This window comes from Fusarium mangiferae (assembly GCF_900044065.1).
Source record: "Fusarium mangiferae strain MRC7560 genome assembly, contig: FMAN_scaffold007, whole genome shotgun sequence".
In the NCBI taxonomy this organism is placed as follows: Eukaryota; Fungi; Ascomycota; class Sordariomycetes; order Hypocreales; family Nectriaceae; genus Fusarium; species Fusarium mangiferae.
The window spans coordinates 1,337,599-1,360,494 of record NW_024573927.1 but is presented as its reverse complement, the minus strand read 5'-3'; the positions used below and the strand labels follow the sequence as shown (position 1 = coordinate 1,360,494).

General features: G+C 48.9%; 10 protein-coding genes across 10 annotated transcripts; 5 read left to right on the top strand and 5 right to left on the bottom strand.

Annotated features, from left to right (window-relative positions):
- Window positions 1–1,077: 1,077 nt before the first annotated feature.
- FMAN_13608 (uncharacterized protein) lies at window positions 1,078–1,881 on the top strand (the record flags this gene model as incomplete). The annotated part of the gene is made up of 3 exons (XM_041833096.1): window positions 1,078–1,145; window positions 1,198–1,393; window positions 1,444–1,881. The coding sequence occupies 3 exons, from the start codon at window positions 1,078–1,080 to the stop codon at window positions 1,879–1,881; spliced, it is 702 nt and encodes a 233-aa protein (XP_041683494.1).
- A 915-nt stretch (window positions 1,882–2,796) lies between these two features.
- Window positions 2,797–3,297, top strand: FMAN_13607 (uncharacterized protein; the record flags this gene model as incomplete). Its single annotated transcript, XM_041833095.1, has 4 exons — window positions 2,797–2,816; window positions 2,869–2,941; window positions 3,001–3,107; window positions 3,168–3,297. The coding sequence occupies 4 exons, from the start codon at window positions 2,797–2,799 to the stop codon at window positions 3,295–3,297; spliced, it is 330 nt and encodes a 109-aa protein (XP_041683493.1).
- A 484-nt stretch (window positions 3,298–3,781) lies between these two features.
- Window positions 3,782–4,544, bottom strand: FMAN_13606 (uncharacterized protein; the record flags this gene model as incomplete). Its single annotated transcript, XM_041833094.1, has 3 exons — window positions 3,782–3,871; window positions 3,920–4,316; window positions 4,369–4,544. 3 exons carry the CDS (start codon window positions 4,542–4,544, stop codon window positions 3,782–3,784), a joined length of 663 nt encoding a protein of 220 aa, XP_041683492.1.
- A 678-nt stretch (window positions 4,545–5,222) lies between these two features.
- Window positions 5,223–6,605, bottom strand: FMAN_13605 (uncharacterized protein; the record flags this gene model as incomplete). The annotated part of the gene is made up of 1 exon (XM_041833093.1): window positions 5,223–6,605. The coding sequence occupies one exon, from the start codon at window positions 6,603–6,605 to the stop codon at window positions 5,223–5,225; it is 1,383 nt and encodes a 460-aa protein (XP_041683491.1).
- A 642-nt stretch (window positions 6,606–7,247) lies between these two features.
- On the bottom strand, window positions 7,248–9,436 carry FMAN_13604 (uncharacterized protein; the record flags this gene model as incomplete). Its single annotated transcript, XM_041833092.1, has 8 exons — window positions 7,248–7,274; window positions 7,322–8,073; window positions 8,124–8,337; window positions 8,391–8,635; window positions 8,694–8,820; window positions 8,871–9,132; window positions 9,184–9,217; window positions 9,268–9,436. 8 exons carry the CDS (start codon window positions 9,434–9,436, stop codon window positions 7,248–7,250), a joined length of 1,830 nt encoding a protein of 609 aa, XP_041683490.1.
- Window positions 9,437–10,418: 982 nt separating this feature from the next.
- Window positions 10,419–11,902, bottom strand: FMAN_13603 (uncharacterized protein; the record flags this gene model as incomplete). The annotated part of the gene is made up of 2 exons (XM_041833091.1): window positions 10,419–11,815; window positions 11,866–11,902. 2 exons carry the CDS (start codon window positions 11,900–11,902, stop codon window positions 10,419–10,421), a joined length of 1,434 nt encoding a protein of 477 aa, XP_041683489.1.
- A 615-nt stretch (window positions 11,903–12,517) lies between these two features.
- On the top strand, window positions 12,518–13,576 carry FMAN_13602 (uncharacterized protein; the record flags this gene model as incomplete). Its single annotated transcript, XM_041833090.1, has 1 exon — window positions 12,518–13,576. The coding sequence occupies one exon, from the start codon at window positions 12,518–12,520 to the stop codon at window positions 13,574–13,576; it is 1,059 nt and encodes a 352-aa protein (XP_041683488.1).
- A 306-nt stretch (window positions 13,577–13,882) lies between these two features.
- FMAN_13601 (putative ABC1 transport protein) lies at window positions 13,883–15,375 on the bottom strand (the record flags this gene model as incomplete). Its single annotated transcript, XM_041833089.1, has 2 exons — window positions 13,883–14,494; window positions 14,548–15,375. 2 exons carry the CDS (start codon window positions 15,373–15,375, stop codon window positions 13,883–13,885), a joined length of 1,440 nt encoding a protein of 479 aa, XP_041683487.1.
- A 961-nt stretch (window positions 15,376–16,336) lies between these two features.
- FMAN_13600 (uncharacterized protein) lies at window positions 16,337–20,182 on the top strand (the record flags this gene model as incomplete). The annotated part of the gene is made up of 5 exons (XM_041833088.1): window positions 16,337–16,628; window positions 16,683–16,735; window positions 16,791–17,213; window positions 17,260–17,476; window positions 17,538–20,182. 5 exons carry the CDS (start codon window positions 16,337–16,339, stop codon window positions 20,180–20,182), a joined length of 3,630 nt encoding a protein of 1,209 aa, XP_041683486.1.
- Window positions 20,183–21,086: 904 nt separating this feature from the next.
- Window positions 21,087–22,814, top strand: FMAN_13599 (uncharacterized protein; the record flags this gene model as incomplete). The annotated part of the gene is made up of 1 exon (XM_041833087.1): window positions 21,087–22,814. The coding sequence occupies one exon, from the start codon at window positions 21,087–21,089 to the stop codon at window positions 22,812–22,814; it is 1,728 nt and encodes a 575-aa protein (XP_041683485.1).
- Window positions 22,815–22,896: the final 82 nt, after the last annotated feature.

Genomic DNA, 22,896 nt, shown 5'->3' with positions numbered 1-22,896 from the left:
CCCAAGTCTTGATAACCGAATAAGCGGGGGAGCCGTATGCCGAATCCCATCACGGCCTTTGTTAAGCAGGCCTCAATTGGGCTGCCTCGAGTCGCACGCGGGAAGTTTGGGTTTGGCTTGATACTTATTGTCGGCTATTCATTCATCGGGCCAAACCTGAAGAGGGAATTAGAGGAGAAAAGGACTCGATTCTTCGGAAATACTGCTCAATTGCTTGGTATAATTCGGAAATATTTCCGAGCCATCTCGAGAATCTCACAACATCCACTAGCGCCCTCATGATGCGTCACCAGTGCATGATTTGACTGACCCCTCCATGGGGCTCCACATTTTCATTGTCGGAAAATCTTCCGAGATAATAACATGTCTTGTCGCCTATTGTCACAACAATGCCCTTTAACAATTGAACAACTGTTCTGACGAATCAAGACTCATGGAATCGCCATTGAATTGACTTTTGCAACATGTCATCAGCCTATCAAATACCCGAGACAGCGTCGCAACCAAAGTATTCACAACCTTAGCTTGTAGGCGCAGGGTTTAACGGTTGAATAATGCAACACGATTTTCTAACAAACGAAAAGGGCAGAAACAAACATATGAACTGCCTCCGTATTTGAAGAAAGAAAACCCCCTTCTATGAGTTTGACTAAATGCGATTTTGGCTCGCGCAGCCTACGTGGTTGAGCTCTGCGAAGGCAACCGTATGGCGGATTATAAGAGCCGAATGCACTCGGAGGTTAGGATATATCAAGTGGCTAGACCCGGTTTATCGAAACAACAACGGTGTTCTTGACCAATGGCGAACCAAAGGAAGGAATATTGAAACGCCTTCTTCGCGAGAACACACAGTTGTTCGTACCATGTATCTCGGATGTCAGTTGAGTAGCTCTTCACTTCACTGACTTGCAGGGGGCTATGATCCATGTCCCGGGTCATAAATCTCAGCAAGACCGACGTAGGTCGGGAACTGAGCTGAACGAGTATCTATAAAAGTGAGTTCGGTATGGATCAACATGAATTGCAACAACAATCACTCATCCATTTATTACAACCCCCATCTTGCAAACAGCCACTATGTCCGTCGCCTTCGACCTCGCAAAGCCCAACAGGACCATTCACATTGGTGTTATTCTGATGAACAGGTGAGTGAGCAGAATCAATTCCCTTGATGCACCCCGGCTCACATATTTCCAGCGAGACCGAAATTCTCGACGTCGCTCCCATTGACTTTTTGTACGGCCTCTCCAAGAAAGCATGGAAGAGCAGCTTTGAAAGCGTTGCGCCTGCCAAGCTCGAATCGGAGACAATGGATATGGAATTTCATTGGGTTCACGAGAAGGGGACCGGTTCTCCCTGTATCTTGACAAGCGGTATCAAGCTTGTGGCTACGGTATATTCACTTGGCGATTGAACCTCATGTCGTTGTGCTGATACGGAAAGGATTCTTTCGATACTTGCCCTCCGCTGGATATCGTTCTCATGGGCGCGAACTCTGCTCAATACACACCCAATGAAGCTGAGCTCGCTTTTGTTCGCAAAGCCTACGACGAATGCTCTGCTTTCCTCTCCATCTGTGGAGGTGTCCTCGTTCCTCTGCAAGCCGGTATTTTGAACGGTAAAACGGCAACTGGCCCGATTATCATGCTCGACACTGTCCGGAAACAAGCTCCAGAGGTCAACTGGGTTACCAAGCGCTGGGTCAGAGACGGAAAACTGTGGACAAGCGGTGCGTTGCTCAATGGTACGGATATGATGACGAATTTCATGAAGCATTACTGGGGCGGTGAAGGTGGTTTCGTCGACTTTTTAAGCAAGCTTGGTGCTTGGCCTGATCGCGATGTTGATTATAAGGATGCTGATTTCACGGGGCTTCTGTGATGTGCACTTACGTGCATGTTTCGGGTGGTCGATGTGAATGGTGGAGAGTAGTGAAGCGGTTGAACATTTTGGACGTCGGAATAGTTCTGAAATACAGTCTCTGCCATTTTGCTTGGAATAAATTAGTACCTCAAACGGCCAATGATTGTTTAGTCAGATGCTGTAAATATTGCGCCATCTTCAGGCAATTCTCACATCATCAGGTGCTGCGCCAGCTCTGTCGAACATCATGCTCTAGGGTACCTACCGAGCGTGCGTATCGCGAGTACACGCTCACTAGCCCAGGCCAGCGCGTTTTTTGCACCCTGATAGATAGTGGCGAAGTGTTTGCAGATTAGCGCTGGACCCTTTGTGCCCCTCCAAGCCCCTCCATCACTAGCCACATCGGTGAGGGCTCCAGGACCCTTCGTCTCAGTGGCAGAATGTGATTGGCTGTTGGCTGCACAGCTCCGTCGATCTTGGGTCACTCAAGGGAGAGAGGTCCCCACTGAAATCTCTGTTGCTTCGATCCAAGAGTTAAGATCTGTTAGCATTCTAACAGCAGAGCTAAAAGCGACGTGGTTTGAGCAGGTCATACACGATTTGGCCTGGGCGCAAAGACGCGCTTCTACGTAGCAGAAATTAAATAATCATCGTGTCCCAAAGAAAACAATTAATCAAGGAAACTAGATAATCAGCTAAGCCTGATCGATGATAGGGAGGCTGAGACACTACGTCATGATAATAGGCAGCTGTTTTTGGAGCGCGAGCTCAAGCTCCTACTGCTGCATTAGTCTACCCCAGTCACGTGGGCGGCTGGAAAAGAAAGAGGGGAAACTTGTGGCTTGAGGGCTATATAACGCACCGCGCCGTCTGACAATTGCATATTCCTTCAAATCGTCACTATTTTCGCGTCGAAATCACTAGTCCCTCACCATGTCCAAACTCTTTGTCGGGTAAGTCGCGAGTATTGATTACGATGATTTCCAGCTGATTTGACGTCTCCAGCGGCCTCGCCTGGGCCACAACCAGCGACTCTCTCCGCGCCAAGTTCAGCGAATTTGGTGAGGTCACTGACGCCGTAAGTACTCCCTCGCGCGCGCGCCTCGAGTTTCGAGATGCTGACTGTATTGTTTTTAGATTGTCATGACCGACCGTGAGACTGGCCGATCAAGGGGATTCGGATTCGTCACCTTCAGCGCCCAAGAGGAAGCTTCCGCCGCCATCAACGCGATGAACGAGCAGGAGTGAGTCACACACAACGACACCGCATAAGCACAGAAATGATTCTAATACAACGATTCCAGGTTCGAGGGTCGCCAGATCCGCGTCAGCGAGGCCAACCAGGGTGGTGGTGGCCGCGGTGGTGGCCGTGGTGGTTACGGTGGCGGCGGCGGCTACGGCCGTGGCAGCGGTGGTGGTGGATGGAGAGATTAAGTCCCTGCATTTTCTTGATTGAGGACGGCATGAGTTTTATGATTCCCTCTCGGTTGGCACGATGGACACGGGAGAACGCACAAGTCTGACGACTGCTGCAAAGCATTGCAGCGGATATGGGTTTCGCGAAGAAAACAATTCATAGCAATACACTCGGATCACACCATTAAACAATCCTCCATTGTCTCTTGCGTACATGTAGTCTTTGACTTTGATGTAGTGGCGAATCAAGCTGCGTGGTTCGCGTTGGAGCCGCAACGGTAAGGTACGTTGGATCCATAAGAGACATAGTACCAGAGCTACAAGATACTATAACGCATATAGACTTCATACTATAAGGTACTTAGTCAACGACTCGACACTCAAGCTTGAACATCTTTACTGTCCGAGTCGGCATCCAATGCTCCGAAGGGCCGGGAGAATCTCAGGACTTCGAAGAAATATCACATTGATAATCATACTCCAGACCACCCAAGTCATTGATCTATACTTCTTGCTTTCCGTTCGGGTTCTGTTCAAGCTTACGAATGATCTTGGCAGGGTTTCCAGCAACTACATGGTAAGGCGGTACGTCCTGGGGAAATGTCAGATACTGTAACACAAAAAACCAAGTGCAACAAACCTTGGTGACAACACTTCCTGCACCAACCGTGGAACCAGCACCGATTGTGATACCCGGGAGAATGGTCACGTTGCCCGCGATCCAGCAATCCTCACCCACGGTGATTGTACCACCAAGTTCTGGTCCATTTGTGCCATTACGCAGCTCAGGATCCAGAGGATGCGTACCGGAGAAGAAAGAAACGTTTGGTCCGATCAGCGTCCTTGAGCCGATGGTTACTTGGCACGTATCAAGTATTGTGCAGTTGAAGTTGATAAAAACATTGCTTCCTACTTTGATATTCGTGCCATAGTCGATCCTGATGGGAGCTTCGATCCAGGGATATTCGTGCAACACGTTGTCCTCCTCATCTTCCGTTGCTGCAGGAGGAGGTAAAGGGCGGTCGTCGTTTGTTATCCTGAGCTTATGTGAGTAATGATGGGTGAGCCTTTTATGAGGGTTTGGCTTACTGTCTCCAGAATTCGGCCATCTCGCGGCGTGTCGGGTCTTCGGCTGCGTTGAGTCGAGTGACAGCTTGCCTGCATCGCTTACGGGCAGCTACTAAATCGGGTGTGAAAGCGTAGTACAGATCGCCGCGGCGCATGCGGTTGAGGTTGTCCTCCTCGTCGATGTTAAAGACGGTCATTGTAGGACAGGGTGTTTTCCAAGATTTAAGATTATATCTTGACAAGAGGTGATGTAGCGAATGAAATACAGGAATGTAATAGGCTGACAGTCTTTGCTTCTATGTCAGGTTGTTTTTAGGGATAATGGTTGTACAAGCTTTGAATCTCCCATCGATTGAAGACGGGATTGACGAGAGTTAATCGGTGATGAGTGCCGTCGGAATTTCAATGATCCATTCCTAAAATAACCCAGAGTCTGATCGTTCTGCCTTTTGACCCTCTTCCTTCTGGATGGGACACGCTAAGACACTGTCGTGATAGTGGGGCGGCCTTTTTGAGACAAACTCAAGCTGCAACAACGTTTCTGTCAAACATTTAACGATGATCTGAATGGCCCAATCCTTGCGAAATCGGCGACGACATCGACGTCTCATTGTTTCGAATTGTTTCAATACCTCTGACTCCTTTCCGCATTGTTTCATGCCCAAAAAACAGTCGAACCCTAAGCTCTGATAGAGCTTAGGGTTCGATTCCCTGCACATGAGGTTCTTTTTCTTGGATTTTGAAATCTTTCTTCATAGATTAAAGAACATTGTTTCAATTTCATTAATATTACCATACCAAAGCCGATGCTAAATACGCTCAAAAAGTGTGCCAAGGGCTGATCCCGATAGTCCGGTCCAAAGAGAAAAATCATCCTAGTTCGCACCAACAATCAACTCACCGAATTCCTGCTCCTCCCTTAACTGCAAAGCCTCTTGGTACACTCTCAGCTCTTCTTTCTCTTCGCTACTCAAAAGACTTGTCCAAGTGAAAACTTGGTCCTGACACCAGACGTGAAATCTCCTCGGTCTCTTATTCTGGGGGTCATCAAGCATTTCCATCGTCACTAATCGTTCATCATCCCAGATGCCAAAGCCCAAACTCCTGAATGGCCGGAATAGCAAACCTTCACTCAATCTGGGAGTACCTCTGGGGCACAGTAGTGGCCCAGCCCATCTCAAACCCTTACACCCGACTAGAACTTTGTGGCAGTGATATGTAAAAGCATCATTTGGGTCAACACAAGAAAACGGGGGTGCCTTCAGAATAACAGCGGGCCATGTGAAGCTTGCACTTTTCTTTGGATGGGGGAGTTGCAGGTGGCTTCCCTCCACTGGTTTGAAACCTGTGTTGAAGAAAACGCTCAAACCCTTATTCACAACATCAGTATCACCAACACAAGAACTTTCATCTGAGCAACCTTCCAAATGTCGGACGTAAAGCAGAGCGGCCCATAACGGTTCTCGGGCGATCCATAGGCTTGACTTCCTAAGTCCTGACAGGCACGTCTCGCCGGATCCCATGTCACGGATTGCCTCAATATCAGAAGCTGACCAGTTCAGTCGCTTTTCAGAAGCAGCGTTACTGAGCTCATAGCACAACTGGAGACACCAAAAGCCGAGGGTAATTCTCTGCATTTCATACCAGGACGCCTCACCGCCCGTGTTGAGCTTGTATGGCTGTCCCCATAATTGGCCATCAGGCCGTCGATTCCAAGGAAGCGTGCCAAGATGGTAGCACTTGTCAGTCAGGTGCTGCGGTTTGGTCGCCTTGATTCTCTCGTGAAAGAAGTCAAATGCCTCTCCTGCCAGCAGCTTGATCTTCCGAAAGAGGAACAGCATTTCTCTCGGCGTAATGGAATTGTGATCTCGCATCACATGTGCAAGACGAATGCGTGGGATACAAGATGGCGGACTCGATTGAATATCTGGAACGCGGTCTCCTTGGGCATTCTGAAACGAGGTCGGCATAATGAACTTTGTGATGAAAGTGGTGAGGTTCCTTGCTGGTGGGCTTGTCGCGGAAGAATGCCTGATGAGGGCTACCAGGCGCAGGACGTGCGGGATCCATGGCGTTGTCGCAAGATTCTGAGCTGATGCGTCGAGAACGTTATCAAGAACCTCGGCTCCCAACGTCCCGTTCAGGAAGTGAAAGATATGCGGCGATGCCTTGGCGACGCTGTATAAGCTTCTGACGTCGGGTAAATTGCTGAGTATCGGCGCGATAAGCTCCGGCGGTAAAGTCGCAAAGACGTCCATGTTGACTAGCCCTTGATTGAATGGAGAGTTGAACGGAATTGAGGTCGCGATGCTTCATTTATGAAATTACCCCTCAGATTAGTATTGTCAGCATCATCGAGCCTCTCACGTGGCTGGCTGAATTGACTTAAAAGAGCTTATCCGTTGATGCCGGCGTTGACGTGGCTAACCGTGGTCACACGCTAAGACCCCAAATCTGGCAAACGATATCAGGAGCGAATAAGATAGCATCGCCATTGAGGGGTCGCATTGAAATGACGTTTTGTTCAAACACCGCCTCTTGGATATGCTGTGAAACTTGTTTGCCATCAAGATACGTAACTGACTACGCGTCGCCAAAGTCCTATAACCAAGATCAAAAGCGAGCGCATGTCTCATAGCTGCCAAGAGTACATTGGATCAGCATAGTGCATTTGTGCAGAGCCAGCACACTGATGCTCCAGCGAATAGAAGGACAGAGAAGCGACTGCAAGCAGGAGGGAAGTATCATTCCAATCACAATGACAATCTCATGCAAAAACATCCATATGACATTGTGGAGCTTCTATACACTGAGTGGTAAATCAATATCTACAAGGTAAGAAACACGCATCGTACAACTTCGTTTCCTGGCCACGTGGGCTTTCTGAATACCAACATCACTCAACCACGCTTGATCAAGTCGGCAGCCTATTTGCGTTAGAGATATACTGGCAATAATTCGATGGGTACCTTACCTTTTCCGCGACAGCATAAACAGTCGTCATAGTATGCGTGGCAGGAAGCAAAGGAATGACACTGGCATCGACGATGCGAAGGCCCTTAATGCCGTAGACTCTGAGCTTCTCATCAACGACACCGCCGTCGCTGCGGCTACCGAGCTTGCAAGAGCCTGCGGGATGGAACAGAGTTGATGCGCTGTTGCGGATGAACTGTTCAATGTCGCTGTCACTGGTGACGCTGGCTCCTGGCACAATTTCAAAGGGGTTCAAGGACTTGATTGAGGGTGCACCAGACAGCTTTCGAGCAAACTTGACACCTTCAGTGAGAATAGCGATATCGAGAGGGTTGCTCAGGAACTCTGGGTTGGCATCGGGAGAGTCGAAGATGTTGGAAGACTTGGCCTTGACGGAGCCTCGAGAGTAGGGGTGCTGGAGTCCAAGGATTGAGGTTCCATCGGCCCAGATAATCTCCAGGATGGCTGATTTGGTATCAAGAAGTTTGTCGTTGAGGACCTTTTGCTGCTTCTTGTAGCCCTTGACGACCTCGGCGGGTGTACCTGAAGGGAGGAACTTGGAGCCGTCCTGGCTAGCGGCTTGCTTGTGAATATCCGAAGCGGAGCTTGTGTAGTTGGAGAGAGGGAGGAAAAGAAGGAAGTCACCAGTGGGCGAAGTATAAGGCCCCTTCTTTTGCTGATCGTATTCAGCACGTGCCTGAGCAGCGAAGGTAGCGTTTCCAGTAAGGTTGCCAGTTTGGATAGGAGCATTGACTAAGCACAATTAGCTTCTGAACTACTTTGAACAAAAGCGCTTGACTTACTTGTGCCCACTACAGCGAGTAAAACGTGATCGTGGAAGTTCTGGCCAACAGCGGGGAGATCAACAACGACAGGGACGTCGATACTGGAGAGAAGAGCCGAGTCACCAATACCGGAGACCTGCAGGATCTGAGGAGTGTGAACGGCTCCAGCCGCAAGGATGACCTCCTTCTTCGCTTTGATAGTCCTCTTGGCGCTGTCCTTGTTCTTCGCGAACTGTGGGAAGATGGTTAGTTAGGAACAGTTGCTATTGTAGGGCAATCGCTTACCTCGACACCTGTAGCCCTCACGGAGCTTCCGTTCTTGCTAGTAAGAATGCGAGTGACTTGGTTGCCTGGAAGAAGCTGAAGGTTCTTGCGCTGAGAGACAGCGCTATAGTAGTCCTGTGCAGAGGAGCGAACAACGGTCTTGGGGTTGAGGTTGTGAGGGCAGAAGTATCCTCCAATTGCGCCGCCATTGGCTTGGTCGAAGGCGACGTCGATGTCGAGCTCCTCAGTGGCCTTGACAAGACTTTCTGGAATTTGTCAGTATTGGTACGGTTGGCGGATTGTGCACGGGAAAGATGCACTTACTCGTGGTGGGCCAGAAGAAAGGCGAGTAACTGGAGTGAATGAAGCCCGAAGAGCCATGCGCAGAAGGGTCCGTGGTGATGCCGTATTCCTTCTTGATATCGGTAGTCGGTCCAGTAAAATTCTCGTTCTGCGATTCAAGTTAGTCCTGATGTCGTGACGTTGCCAACTATCGCCGACCTTCTTGAAGTAAGGAAGCAGTGTATCCCACTGCCAATCGCTGTTACCCAACTCCGCCCAGCGATCGTAATCTGCCTTTGAACCGCGATCATAGACCATGCGATTGAGCTTGGTTGAGCCTCCAACGACTTTGCCCAAGGGAATTGAGACGTTGCGTCCATTGAGAGAAGTGGTAGAGGGATATGTCAGATTCCAGTCGTACTTTGTGCCAACAGCACCGCCTGCGAGGCCTGGAATTGTCACGATGTCTTCATTTTTATCGCTGCATGCCTGTCAGTATTTTATTCCTGGTCAAAAACTTTGGATCTCTTACAAATCACCAGCTTCAATCACGAGGACAGTCACAGCTGTCGGGGCGTTAGCAGTCATGGAGGGTCGATGCAACGGCAGAACGCACCAGGATCCTCCGATAGGCGGTTGGCGACAGTGAGACCTGAAGCGCCTGCACCAACAATGATATAATCGTATTCTGTGCGCACACTGGCATCTTGACGTGGGTAAGCAGATGCAGTTGTCGCATGCAAACAGCTCAGAGCTGCCAAGGTAAGCGCCTGAAATCTAGGCATGGTCAAAATGAGTGACAATGAATGAATGTTTGTATTTTCTAAGGAGACAAATTGGCTGATCAAACTGTACCTGTAAGAGAAGTGATGGGACGAAGACGATCTTATACCCTCCGAGTTTCAACAAATAAATACCTGATCAGGACTGATACAGAAGGTGCCATTACAATCTATCCCAGAACAGAACGTGCCATTGATGATTCCAAGCATTGGCACTGGAAAACCTGCTTGTTTGTGCAGCCGAATCCCGAGCTCAATTACCGAAATCGAAGGTTTTGTTTCAGCCCTTGAATGGCCGTTTCAGGAACGCATTCAAAAGGACGCTCAAGAGGGAATCATGTCCGCAAACCTTATTTCGGAGCCCCGAATAGAGTAAAGATCCCATTGGACACGGGCCAGGTTCTCAGCGAGCATCGCCTTCAAGACCCTGGCTTAGCATGGCCTGATAAGGTTTGCATAGCCGATTCAGACATACAGGTACGCGCATATTGATATTGTAAGCAATTGTAATGATATTATGCCATGGCCGGTGGGATAAAGAGAATGAGGAGGTGCTGTTTTGTAGCCGAGACTACCGAGGTGAGTGAGTTTAGGCCTATAGAGGAGTCAATAAGGACCAGGCTATTAAGACGACAGAATAGAGAGTAATCTCTCTAAACATCACTGAGCTTGATATTTGGATAATATGATAATTAATAGATGCACTCCTAAGTTGCGATGATTGGCAGCCTTGAATGTATTGTACGAGTAAGAAAGGTTGGATGGCTGAAAGGTCAGTGACATAACTCGCCTGCATTGGCGCATCAAGATCGAATGTTACAGTGGGATGCGCCTCTGAGGGGTTAGCGCTATGGCCACTAAATCTTATTCGCTTTTGACGCCTGACACCGAAGCCACGATTCAGCTTCAATTAACCACGTACAAGCATGATGCCTGAAATGACGATATCTCGGCATTTGAGATCGCCGGCAACATTCTTTCCCCTCTATTGTTGTTGGATGCCTACGTCCCAGTTAGTGCTGAAGTATGTTTTGATGCCATTGATCACAGCCTGGACAATGCTCTCCTCAATAGAGCCATCCTGCCATGTAAAGCCAAACCCAACATACTCCTCATTGTTCAGCACACAAACCACCAACGGAGCTCCTCCAGCATATGCACATCGGCTCAACAACACTTTCCCTCGATGCCATAATGGTTTGGCATCTCCCTTGACGTTCTTAGCCTGTGGAAAGGTCCCGAGGTTTGACACCTCAAAAGATTCTCCGCGAGGATGGCCGATTGATCCGGTCAAAGCTGCGCCGATGTCTGGAATAAGCCTGAGCGCAGCGACATTTGCATATGGCTCTCCAGAAGGCGAGGCATTCGAAAAATACTTCCTGGTAGCCTGCTGAATTTTCTTGGCATGATTCCAGATCCCCAGAGCACCTGTGCTCGAGTCATCCGAAGCCTGATCTAGGTCGGAGCGAAGAAGCTGGACTTTGAAGGCATCAATGAAGTTCCCCATGACTCTTTCGACCAGCTTTGGTGGTAGGTCCGATCGCAAGCTTACTGGAAGATTGCATGTAAGTGCCTCTACTGTCAAGGGGAGATTGTTGTACAGCAACCTTGCAACAAGAGATGGAAGAGCTGCAGTTGGTGCTACCCTGTGCGTCTTGCAGTCTTGTACAAAGCGCTCCATGATATTTGATGGAAGCAAGAGTGATTTGTAACGTGTATTGCACGGTAACGCAATGGGAGCGCCCCTCCACTCATTCACCTCCGCAGCATTAGATACTGGTGGGCTTGTTGGAATCGGCAGAGGGTGAAGCTCCTCTAGTGATGGGGCAATTCCTCCATCATTTGAGAATACAACCCGACCAACTGCTTGTTCTGTGGAACTGATTGTAATGTTACAAAGAGCTTTCTGGAACGAATCATGAAAAATCTGAAGGCCAGTTCCATCAGTCATCGAATGATGGGCGATGAATGAGACCGTGAATCCTTTGCTCAAATCATGGTCCTTGAGTATTACCAGTCTCCAAACAGGTAGAGTACCATATTCAGATTTGAAGTTTGTATTGTGTTGGCGCTCAAGCAGCGAATCAAGCTCGTCGTCTGTTTGATCTCCGGCCAAACATGGTTGACTTCGGTCGACAAAGGACACAACTTTCTCGAGATCGATTGAGGCTAGTCGTCCCCAGTACGATTCTTCCTTCTCAGGACTCACTGGAATCGCGAACAAAACCGGATGCTGGGTGAGGACTTGTGATAAGGCGCCGTAGACGGTCTCTTCCAGATCGAAGCCAGGCAAGACCTGTGTCGGTGCGTAGTGTGTAGAAAGACCAGTATTTGTAAAGAAGTCTATATGGTGGGCGATTGTTGAGAGCTGTTCGAGCTTGCCTTCATTCTTGATTAGCAGCGTTGGGATGAAGGTAGGAGGAGTTGTTTACCAAGTCGGCGTATCTTCGTTAATTGCTGTTCCTTCATGTTGAAGGAAGTTTGCATAAGTGATCAACGGGATGATGACTCCTATCGCAGCATCGCAGCAGGGTAAACGGCGAGAAGCACATGATGTACGAATTGAATGTATTTCCTCTCAATTCACGCAATGTGGTGATGTCGAAGTACCTAATCTCCCACTCCTTTTGCTGCGAGCATATGAGCAAGAAAGATATGAGAAGAGGATCGTGTACCCTGTATTGAGTAAGTTATTTATTTATGCGCGCAAAGAATCTAGAACGATCCTTCAAGCCTCTTTCAAGGGTCCACGACTTGGCGGGACAGATAATGGGCTCTTGCCTTATCGACGATAGCTTCATGCACAAGGCAAAATCGACTCAAACCTTCTCATTCAAAGCCAATCTCCACCTTGAGATACGAATTGAACTAAGGGACCCATCGTACGCAAAATACGAGTTCAGGAAGATGAATGCTCGAGAAGGAGAACAAAGCAGGCATATACGTACCTTTCTCTGCACGTATCTTCTGATATCCTTTCAGTTTTGTTCAGCAAATAGCTAGCTCATCTCGAGGTGCTAATAGCTTGTCTGATAAGAATAGAGCAGTGCCAATTCCTGCGAAACTTCATCATTTTTGGTCGACATGACATACCCCTTCCCATATTCACAAGCTGCGAAGCTTGACTCGAGGATCAAGATACCTCGTCCAACCTACGACCATGACCTGGCACCACTGTTGGACTCTGCTTCATTCCCTGAAGAGTTTGACCTAAACTTGATGCGTGGAGTCGCGAGTGGTGAACAGGAATGCTCTCATGGCTCATTCATCTTCAATGCAGAGACTGTCCTCAGTGACAACCCGCACTTGAATCACACGGAGCACTCAGTTCCTGGACCTGACAATAATGTAATTACCTTGTCAGTGTTCGCTCCCAAGAACCCATCAAAGGCACCGAGGCCAGTCTTGTATCATATTCACGGCGGCGGGATGGTCAGTGGTGACAGATTCACTGCCGTCACGTCTGTGATTGATCTTCTGAAAGGGATCGATTGCGTTGTTGTCTCCGTGGAACACCGTCTTGCCCCCGAGACGCGCGCGCCTGGCCCAGCTGAAGACTGCTATGCGGGGCTTGTGTGGATTTCTGAGAATGCTTCGAGTCTTGGAATTGACCCAGCTGCCATTGTCGTGTTTGGGGTGTCTGGAGGAGGCGCCCTTGCAGCTGCTACGTGCCTTATGGCTCGTGATAGGAAGCGCCCAGCTATCCCGATCAAAGCTCAGATGCTCTACTCGCCTCTCTTGGATGACCGATGCGAGAGCCTGGCTGATCAGCAATTCGAGTACGGTAACCCTGCCAGTACAGCGTGGCTTCGTGCCATTTGGGATCTTATCCTGGGTGATGCACGAGGATCAGAGCATGTTACACCGTATCAAGCGCCTGCAAGAGAGACTAATCTTTCGAATTTGCCCGCTGCATACATCGATGCTGGAGAATGTGAAGTCTTCCGCGATGTCGCCGTCGCTTATGCTACCGAGATGTGGCGAGGCGGATCAACATGCGAACTTCACATCTGGCCTGGAGCTTGGCACGGGTTTGATATGATGGACGATCCCAAGATGCCACTTATTCACATTGCCAACATGACGAAAGCTAACTGGCTTCAGAGAGTCATGAAGAACACTGGAGATGAGAAGTGTAGTTAAATGCAAGAATTGAAACTGTTGGTAGCGATGTAACGATCATGTCCAAGTGCGATGAAATACTTGGTGAAATATAAAAAGACTGGAGCATAAACATTCTCACTATATTGGCAGGATTTAACAGAAATCCACAGAGAAAGTCCAATTGGCTAAATGTTGAGCTTTGTGAAGATATTATTTATTGAGGAGTTGAGGCGATTCTGTCTATTACTACTTAAACGGCCATGATCGTCCATCTCGAGGAGCCCTTTTATCTTAAAAGCCTAGACCTAGCCTATGAACTAGAACCCTTCAGGTACTTGAAAGCTACTATTCACCGCTTGCTGGTATGTCTTGACAACTCACACCGGGGCCCTTGCTACATCTCTCAGTGTCTCTAGCCGCGGCACATATTAGCTCCTTGAGCCATGCCACTGTGTTGAGCTCGTTTGGTTTACAATCTGGAACCCTGCCGATAAATGTATGTCCCGACTTCGCCATCTTGTCGTACTGCTTGAAGTCGGCCGACATCATGAAATTTGCAAGCGCGGTTATTCTTTCTCTCTCTGCTTCTGTCAGGGACAAGGAGACTAGCTCTTGAAGCTCAGTAAGCGGTGCATTGCTCTGCACCTCACGGCCTTTTACCTCTAGGGTCTCCGTCCCAGCTTTTTGACCAGACTCGTTGTTATTTGCAACTTCCTGGAAGTAGCTCGGTCGACCATTCTCGTAGATAATCTGCATGTTTGGGTCTTTCAGATACTCTCCCTTTGGAGCACTAGTCCATTCCCCGGTCGCTGTCAGGGCAACACAACAGTGCCACGGGGTAGTGAAGCCCGTCCTGGTGTTGAGCAAGCTCAAAGAAATTTTATTCTCACCAGTAGATTGGTGGATAGACAGACGGAGGTGATTAGGGAAACCGTGCTTGACAGCAGCGGCGAAGGCCTATGGATAGGTAGTTAGAGACCGGGTGAGGAGATGTATTTTTTGCCACTTACATAGCCTCGGATCAACATCTGCTTCGCAAGATACCTCACATCTCTGCGATATGTATTTGCTGTTCGTCCATTGCCGACTGGAAAGATATGCTTGAGATCAGATTCGAGGAACCGCCGGTACCCAAGGTAAGTCATCTTGGTGTCAGGGTCTTTCTCAATCTCTTGGTCAATGTCGATATCGTCTTTGCCGAAGCGGTTGAGAAGGGCTCGGCGGAAATTGGTCGCATTGGCGACATAGGCAATCTCATGCATCTCAGCTGGCAGAGGAAGGTCGACCAAGTCTCGGATCCTGGAAAATGATATGTGCTGGAAGCCTTGATCAGAAGCTAATTGCCGAAGTGCCTCCCCATAGGCCCAGGTGTCACGATCGGGAATACTCAATAGGTCGTTGTAGACAACGCCATCTGAGATGATAATGCATCGAGCGCCAGGCTGGTAGATCTCGCCGATGCGGATGCACATAGTATTGAGCCGATCTAACGCAATCTCCTCCGCTTTGTCGGGCAATATGCCAAAAACCTTGTAGGCTTTGTTTGCTGATTTGAAAGGAAATGCTGGTAGGCACATCTCAACTCTTGTCCTCTTAGCCACGAATTTGCCCACGACGGACAGAAACTTGGGCCTACCGGACTCAAGCCTTTCTTTGCTGTCGCTGAATTTGTTCAAGGCATACTCGAAGATGACATCCAAGATCTTGGAGGAGACTGCACGCACAGATGGATCTGCGTCGTCTTGCTGCTCTGCAAAGGGTCTTACCGCTCCTGATTTGGTAATGTCGGACTGTTCCTGGACGGAAGCATCCGAGACAATTCTGGAAGCGACAGTCATGCTGTGTTGGTTCGCGAGGGCAGGATACAACGGTATGATCTGCATGGAGATGGGGTATGTCTCGAGACTAAGATGCGTCGAGGTAGCACGGCATCCGTGCTGGGTTTCAAGATGAACCACTTTTCGTTAATATGTTGGATTCGTGGTGGAAATATGCAAAGCGGTTAACGTTTGAACCCAACTACAAGTTTCCAGGGATATTAAATATGAAGCCAAACATGTGCAGGGTCAAGCCTGGGCACCACAAGAAAGTCTTGATGACCAATTCAGCCAAAGGATTCGACCGATCTGACGATGTTCTGGTGTCGGGGTATCGAGTGAAGTGACAAGCTGCAGGAACATCGACTGTGCTGAGTCTGTGATTCGACAAGAAAGGTCTCGTATCGCTGGCAGGGGATTTCAGAGTGGCTGTGAGAAACTGCGCACTGAGTATCCACTTGAGGCTGATTATATGCTCACGATCCGGGGTGATGAAGCGTGGACAGGGGGGACTGAGCAAGTTACATGCATCAAGACGCTAAACAATGTGCTCAAATGTCGTGTCAACCATTATTGATTTTGTGAAATTTTACGCAAGGATGTCATGTGAACTTCTGGGTGGTGGCGTTAATCGAAAAATAGAAAGTTTGTTGTGAGCGAGAATGAGTTTGTTTCTTATCATACCATGCATGCTTTGCCTGATTTATCCGGTCCCGCGCCAAATTGAACTCATCTAGAGATAATGCGGGTACTTAGAGTCTCTTTAGGGTGAATAAAATAAATTACCAAAGCTTAGGAATTATTATGATAAACTCATCTAAAGCCGCTCCAAGATTTCTGGCGCCCAGGATCAAGGTCTCACACATTCGTTACGTGTCACTTTGTTAATTCAATAACGAAATAAGGTTGACACTTCACAAGTCGCCGCAAGGTTTCTGTCTATTGTGCAATAATCTTGGAAATTCCCCACCTGTTGCTCAGAATGGTTGACACTGATTCCTTGTATGGGCGGAGACTCATTCCCCAGATACTTGATCGCCTGGCGGTGGCGGATCCAGAACGCATTGTCTACTCCATTGCCAGCCTTTCCGATGGTATTCCAAAGTTTAAGCATATCACTGCACAGGACTTTGCACGGGCCGTTGACAAAACAGCATGGTGGCTCCATAAGCATCTCAATGAAATGAATGGAGTCCCCAACGGCGATCCGGTACAGGAGCATGCCGTAACACAGAAGCAGCCGAAGATCCAAGCTTTGGGTTACATCGGACCTCGTAAGTACACACTTACCTTCTTTAACTGAATAAGGAGATCTCACAAAAGCTCAGATGACATTCGGCATGTGCTCCTGACCTATGGTGCTGTCAAGGCCGGCTGTGCTGTAAGTTGTCCCAGAACCCATTATCGTACAAACGATGCTCAATGATTTCAAACAGGCCCTCTTCCTTTCACCGAAGAACAACGTCACCGGTGCGTTAGCTGTTCTCAATGCTTCAGATTGCAGTATCTGGGTAAAGCCCCGAGAGCAAGCAATGCTCCCCCTAGTGGAAGGGATTTTACAGGAGAAGTATATGAGAGTTCTCGAGCTCCCAAGTGTAGATGAGCTTCTGGACGCCGAGTCAACGGAGCCATTCGTGTTTGATAAGGCTTTCGAGAGTGCCATCAACGAGCCATTTTGTATACTGCACACTTCGGGAACTACTGGCGTGCCAAAGCCGATTCTATGGACGCACGGCTTGATCGGTACCATGGATGCCGTGAGACTGCTGCCTCCCACCGAAGGTGATGGTGGGTTGGCCCCTTGGACGGACAATTGGAACGAAGGTGATAGGATCTACTCCTCCTTTCCTATGAGCCATGTAAGTGTTCCCGCGGGCAACCTGAGCCAGCTAACCACGGAGACAGGGAGCCGGTGTAATTATGGATATACTTATGCCTTCCTTGTTCAATCTTCATTGTATTCTTGGGCCTTCGGGCGTCTTACCCAATCTCGGACTTATCGAGTCACTCACTGGTCATATCGACATATGGAGTATGGTACCTTCACTTGTGGACGAACTAGGCGAGAACCCAGAAGTGTTGGCCAAATTCAAGTCATCAAAGTTCATTTGTGCTTCTGGCGGTCAGTAGACTTAACCCATCTCAAATTGAAGTGGGCGTGAATCACTGACCCTCATCTACAGGCCCCGTCAGCCCCGTCATTGTCTCCAAGGTCAATGAAGTAGTCAGGGTACTTAACCTCACAGGCACAACGGAAGGTCTCTTCATCGGTAATCTTTGGGTTCCGAGGGAAGACTGGCATTGGTTTGCTTTCCATCCCTACTCAGGATTCGAGTTCAAGGAGGTTCAGCCTGGCGTATACGAACACTGGGTACACCGAAACGAGCACTGGACTCTATTCCAGGGGATATTCTATACATTCCCTGACCAGGACTCAGTCAATCTCAAGGATCTGTACATCAGACACCCGACAAATCCAAATCTCTGGGCCTTCAGTGGTAGAAGTGACGATGTCGTCGTCCTTTCCAACGGTTACAAGATCTCTCCCTTGGACACAGAGGCTTTGGTCACGACGCATCCTTCGGTCGAAGGTTGCCTTATGATCGGCACTGGGAAGCCTCAAGCAGGTCTTTTGATTGAGCTCAAAGGTCATAGTGAGAAGAACAACGAGTTGTTCGATAGCATCTGGGCTATTATTGAGAGGGCCAACAACTCCACTTTCCAGAAGACTCGACTGCAAAGAGAGTATATAGCCTTCTCGGAGATAGACAAGCCTTTCATCCGGACAGACAAGCAGACCATCAAACGCCGCGCTACTCTAGATCTGTATGCGGACTTCATCGACCGCTTCTACATCTCTAGAGATGAGGAAGCCGAGGATGAAGATTTTGACGCATTTTCGATTGACACCACGTCGATTGACACCGTGAGAGAATCTGTCTCTCATGTTATGCGGTCTGTTTTGCCAGAGGTTGACGATTTCCCAGCAGACGAGGACGTCTTTGACCTCGGCTTGGACTCTCTTCTCGTTTTTCGAGTCATTAGAATTATCCGTGCTGTTACAGGGCTTGAGGAAAAGCTTGCTCCCCGCCATTTGTATGCCCACCCAACGATAGACGAATTTTCTGTCCAGCTTCTCAAGATATTGGATGAAGAAAAGTCCAAGAAAATTGCGGGGGACTCATTGAGCGATACGGAAACAAGCAAAACGACAGAAACACCATGCTCAAGTTTCGAGTCTGGAAATATGAAGAAGGCTGTAGCTGATCGCAAGCGACGTCTGGGATCCAAGATGAACCCGTTCGATGCTGTCAACCCCAATCACTACATGGGTCTCAACTTTTACTTCGCTCTTCGGCCAGGCGTAGGTTTTGACGAAGCCTTTGCCAAGTTACAAGCCGGACTTGTACGCGCATTTGAAGTCATTCCCGAGCTTGACGGGAAAATGATGCTTGCGTCCGAGCATGAGTTTGGGTATAAGAAAGGCGAATATCGCATTACGATTCCTCCTCGCCCATTACCAGCTTCTTCCAAGCCGAGGCAGCTGGTGTACAAAGATCTTTCTCAGGTCCTTCCGTCGTTCGGGGAGATGCGTCAGGCGGGCTTCTCGCCATCTTTGTTCAGCGATGAGCTTGTCCTAGATTGCCCCCCTTTCCCTCCAATGCCAGCTGATATACTTGTTGCGCAAGCCAATTTCGTTAAAGGGGGGTGTATTCTGGCCACAAACTTCATTCATACTTGTCTTGATGCCGTTGGTGTCATGGTAGCAATCAGAGTATGGGCCGAGTGCTGTCGGTATCTTGATGGCGATGAGACGGCGACGTGTGACTGGTTCGACCCCGAAAGCTTCAACCATGATCTTCCTGAGATTATTTGGGAGAAGGAAGGATATGCGAAGCCGGTTCATGAGGTCGATCCTGGCACTTGGGGCTTTCTTCCATTCACGCCCGAGATCGGTGTCGACGTGCGCAATGGGACAGGGTCTCACGACGAGACCATGACTGCTGAGAATCCTCGTGCTACACAAAATACTCTTCCTCCTGCCCCTGTGTTTCCCGGAAGCTCAGTATGGCCCGCTGCTCCAAGCGAACGATCGCTTAGCACTACAGTCTTCCTTCTTTCAGGTGAGAGCATCCACGGACTCAAGCAAGAAGCTTTGGCGAATCCTGAGGCCAGGGGTGTCACTACGTCAGTGATTGATATTGTGCAAGCGTTCTTCTGGCGTGCATCGATCAGATCTAGATACAGAGTGGCCAAAGAGATCAGGAACCAGACGTTTCAGCCTGACGAGCTGTCAATTCTCGAAATGCCAATTGATGGTCGGCCTTACTTCTCGTCACTGTTGCCGTCGTCCTACATGGGCAGTTTGCTCGTGATGAATCGCCCAGTCATGCCTATCGAAACACTGTGCTCTCCCGAAACAAACATCTCACAGATTGCGCGCGTGATCCGAGAGGCAGCTGCACGAATCACACCGTCACTCGTCCATGACGCATTTACTCTACTGCGCTCCATGACAGACTATAGCAAGCCTGCAACAGCAAACATGGGTCTCGAGCACATGAACGCCATGATCTCCAACATGATGCTGTTTCAGACAAGCGACATCTCATTTGGTGATGGATTCTTTGAAGGGGGTAGCCCGGAAGCGATGCGGCCACAGATCGAGCGTGGCCATAGACGATTCCGCTTCTTGGTCATCTCTCCGATGAGAAAGGATGGTGGCGTGGAGCTCGTGATCGGAACCTTGCCGGAGGAATTAAATATGCTCATGAGTGATGAGGAGTTCACTAAGTATGCAGTCTTGTTGGATCATAAGCGAGCTTGAGCTCTAGGTTGGGCAGTTTCGGGTATACGGAATAATCTATACAGACAGAGATTTACAATAGAGAGACGACATTTACCTTGCACGTCTTCCAACTAGCCTCGAACCTGAGCCGCAATTTGACTTCCATCACCATCCTAAAAGATGGAAACACTTAGACAAGCAGGATAATCTATGATAGACCTAAACAACCCTTTTCACTAAATTTATGGAGGCATTCTCTGCACACTCGCTATTGAAAGGGTCTCCATCTATGAATCTCACCAGCAGTTTGACTCACAGAGATATCCAGCCCTGTCATCCAGCTCAAATTAGTCCTGCGCCAATACAGGGGGCCCTCAAGACAGCGCCACCAACAACTTGCTCATACCCGAGCAGATCCAAGCGCTAGTCCTGCACATGCAAGCTTCATCCCATCGCATGCCACGATAATCTAGACAATTGGCTTTCAAGGCTTGGCAATACGATAGCACGGATCTACAAGGGTTGTGTGGATACGACAGCAGGTGGCTGGAACGAAATTGTCGCTGTGTTGGTGATTTGAGAGAATTTGAGCTAAATCTTGATTGGAGGGCATCAGCATGATGTTGATACCAGTAACTCAGCACCAGACGCAAGGGTTATTCTGTCAATCGACTCTCTTGAGACAGGGTAATAAAAATGAGAAGGTATTTGTTCTACATTCACATCCACTGGCGCCTTTCTGTCGTGGCAAAAATACCATCGATTCTTAAAAAAGTGAAGTCGCGTTTTTGCACTCCTACCTCCGATCTTTTCCTTTCCATAACGGCTGCCTTTCTCTCCCCAATCATCCACCATATCTGCCCAGTTCGTATTTATTTAATCTCAATCTCTACAGCCATATTCAAGTAGCCTTGGCACAGCTGGCGACCTTCGTTCTCCCAACATGTCCTCCACGGTCGATTCCGATATGAAAGGGCTGCACCAAGTCCACGACGATCCCCACGACGACCTTGAAAGAGACTCAGAAAGTCCCTTCAATGACGTGGTAGACGCCAACTTCCAACATGGTGTACAGAACATCGAGGCCGTCACCCTCTCGTGGTCCAGAACCGCGCTGATGGTCGCCTTCGTCCTCATATGGCTCGTCTACTTCGTCCAAGGTCTTGTCTCGGGTATCAGCAGCGCTTTGATCCCATATGTTACATCCGCCTTTGCAATGCACTCTCTCACGCCGACTACCAGCGTTCTGAGCTCTGTCATTGGAGGTGTCACCAATCTGAGTATCGCAAAGACTCTCGACATCTTCGGCCGACCTCAAGGCTTCTTGTTCTGCGCTACTCTTGCAACTCTTGGACTTATCATGTCGGCCGCTTGCAACAATGTTGAAGCGTATGCTGCGTCTCAGGTCTTTTACACTGTCGGCATCAATGGAGTTGGCTACAGTCTTAGCGTCTTCATTGCTGATACTACCTCTCTTCGGCATCGAGGTCTTATCCAGTCCATTTGTGGCTCTCCCAGTATCATTACAGCCTGGCTGGGTGGCCCGATCTCTACAGCATTCTTGAACGGCGCTGGTTGGAGATGGGCCTTCGGTATGGAGAGTATCCTTGTTCCAGGTGTCACCATTCCCTTGTTCGGTCTTTTCATGCATCATTACCTGAGAGCCAAGAAGCAAGGTATCCTCCCAAAGCGAGAATCACAGGGCTTTTCTTACTACATTCGTGAGTTTGACGTGGTTGGTCTTCTCAGCCTCTCTGCGGGAGTTGCCCTTTTCCTCCTACCATTCAATCTCTACGCCTTGCAAGCTAAAGGATTTGGTTCCACCATGATCATCTGTTTCTTTGTTTTCGGAATCCTCCTTCTAATCTTCTTTGGTATCTGGGAAAGGTTTTTCGCCAAAGTTTCCTTTATCCCTTGGAGATTCCTCCAGGATCGCACAGTCGCTGGTGCTTGTCTACTCTCATTCACTCTCTTCTTCAGTTACATGTGTTGGGGCATGTACTTCAGCTCCATCCTTCAGGTCGTCAACAACCTCAGCGTGACACATGCTAGCTATGTGGTATCGACATATACCGTTGGTGGCTTCCTTTTCGCCATCTTCGTCGGCATGGCGATGTCTTACACTGGGAACTTCAAGGCTGTCACACTCTACGTGGCACTTCCTCTATCTATACTTGGATCTGGCCTCATGATCTATTTCCGGCACCCTGACCAGAGTATTGGCTATATTGCCATGTCTCAAATATTCATCGCATTTGGGAGCGGCGCCATCATGATTACTGCCGAGATCGCCATTCTTGCTGCTGTCCAAGAGCAGCAGTATTTTGCCGTGTCTATCGCGCTGGTCTCCATGTGTGCCAGCATTGGATCGGCCGTTGGATTGACAGTATCATCTGCCATCTGGCAAGATATTCTCCCCAAGAAGCTTGCGGAGTATCTTCCCGAGGAGGATCTTCCTAATCTACCAATGATTGCGATGGACATTGTAACCCAACTATCATACCCCGTTGGAACACCGACTCGGCTGGCGATTCAACGTGCCTACGGCGATGCACACAAATACTTGTTCATTGCTGGCACCGCCGTCTGGTCCCTTGGAATTCTTGGGGTCGTCATGTGGAAGAACATCAACATCATCAACATCAAGCAGACCAAGGGTCGGGTCGTCTAAGGCTGGCTATCACTGGAGGGAGGTCTGATAAAAGTTGCACCAACTGCGGCTTGTTTTTATAGCAATTAACCCAATGTACATT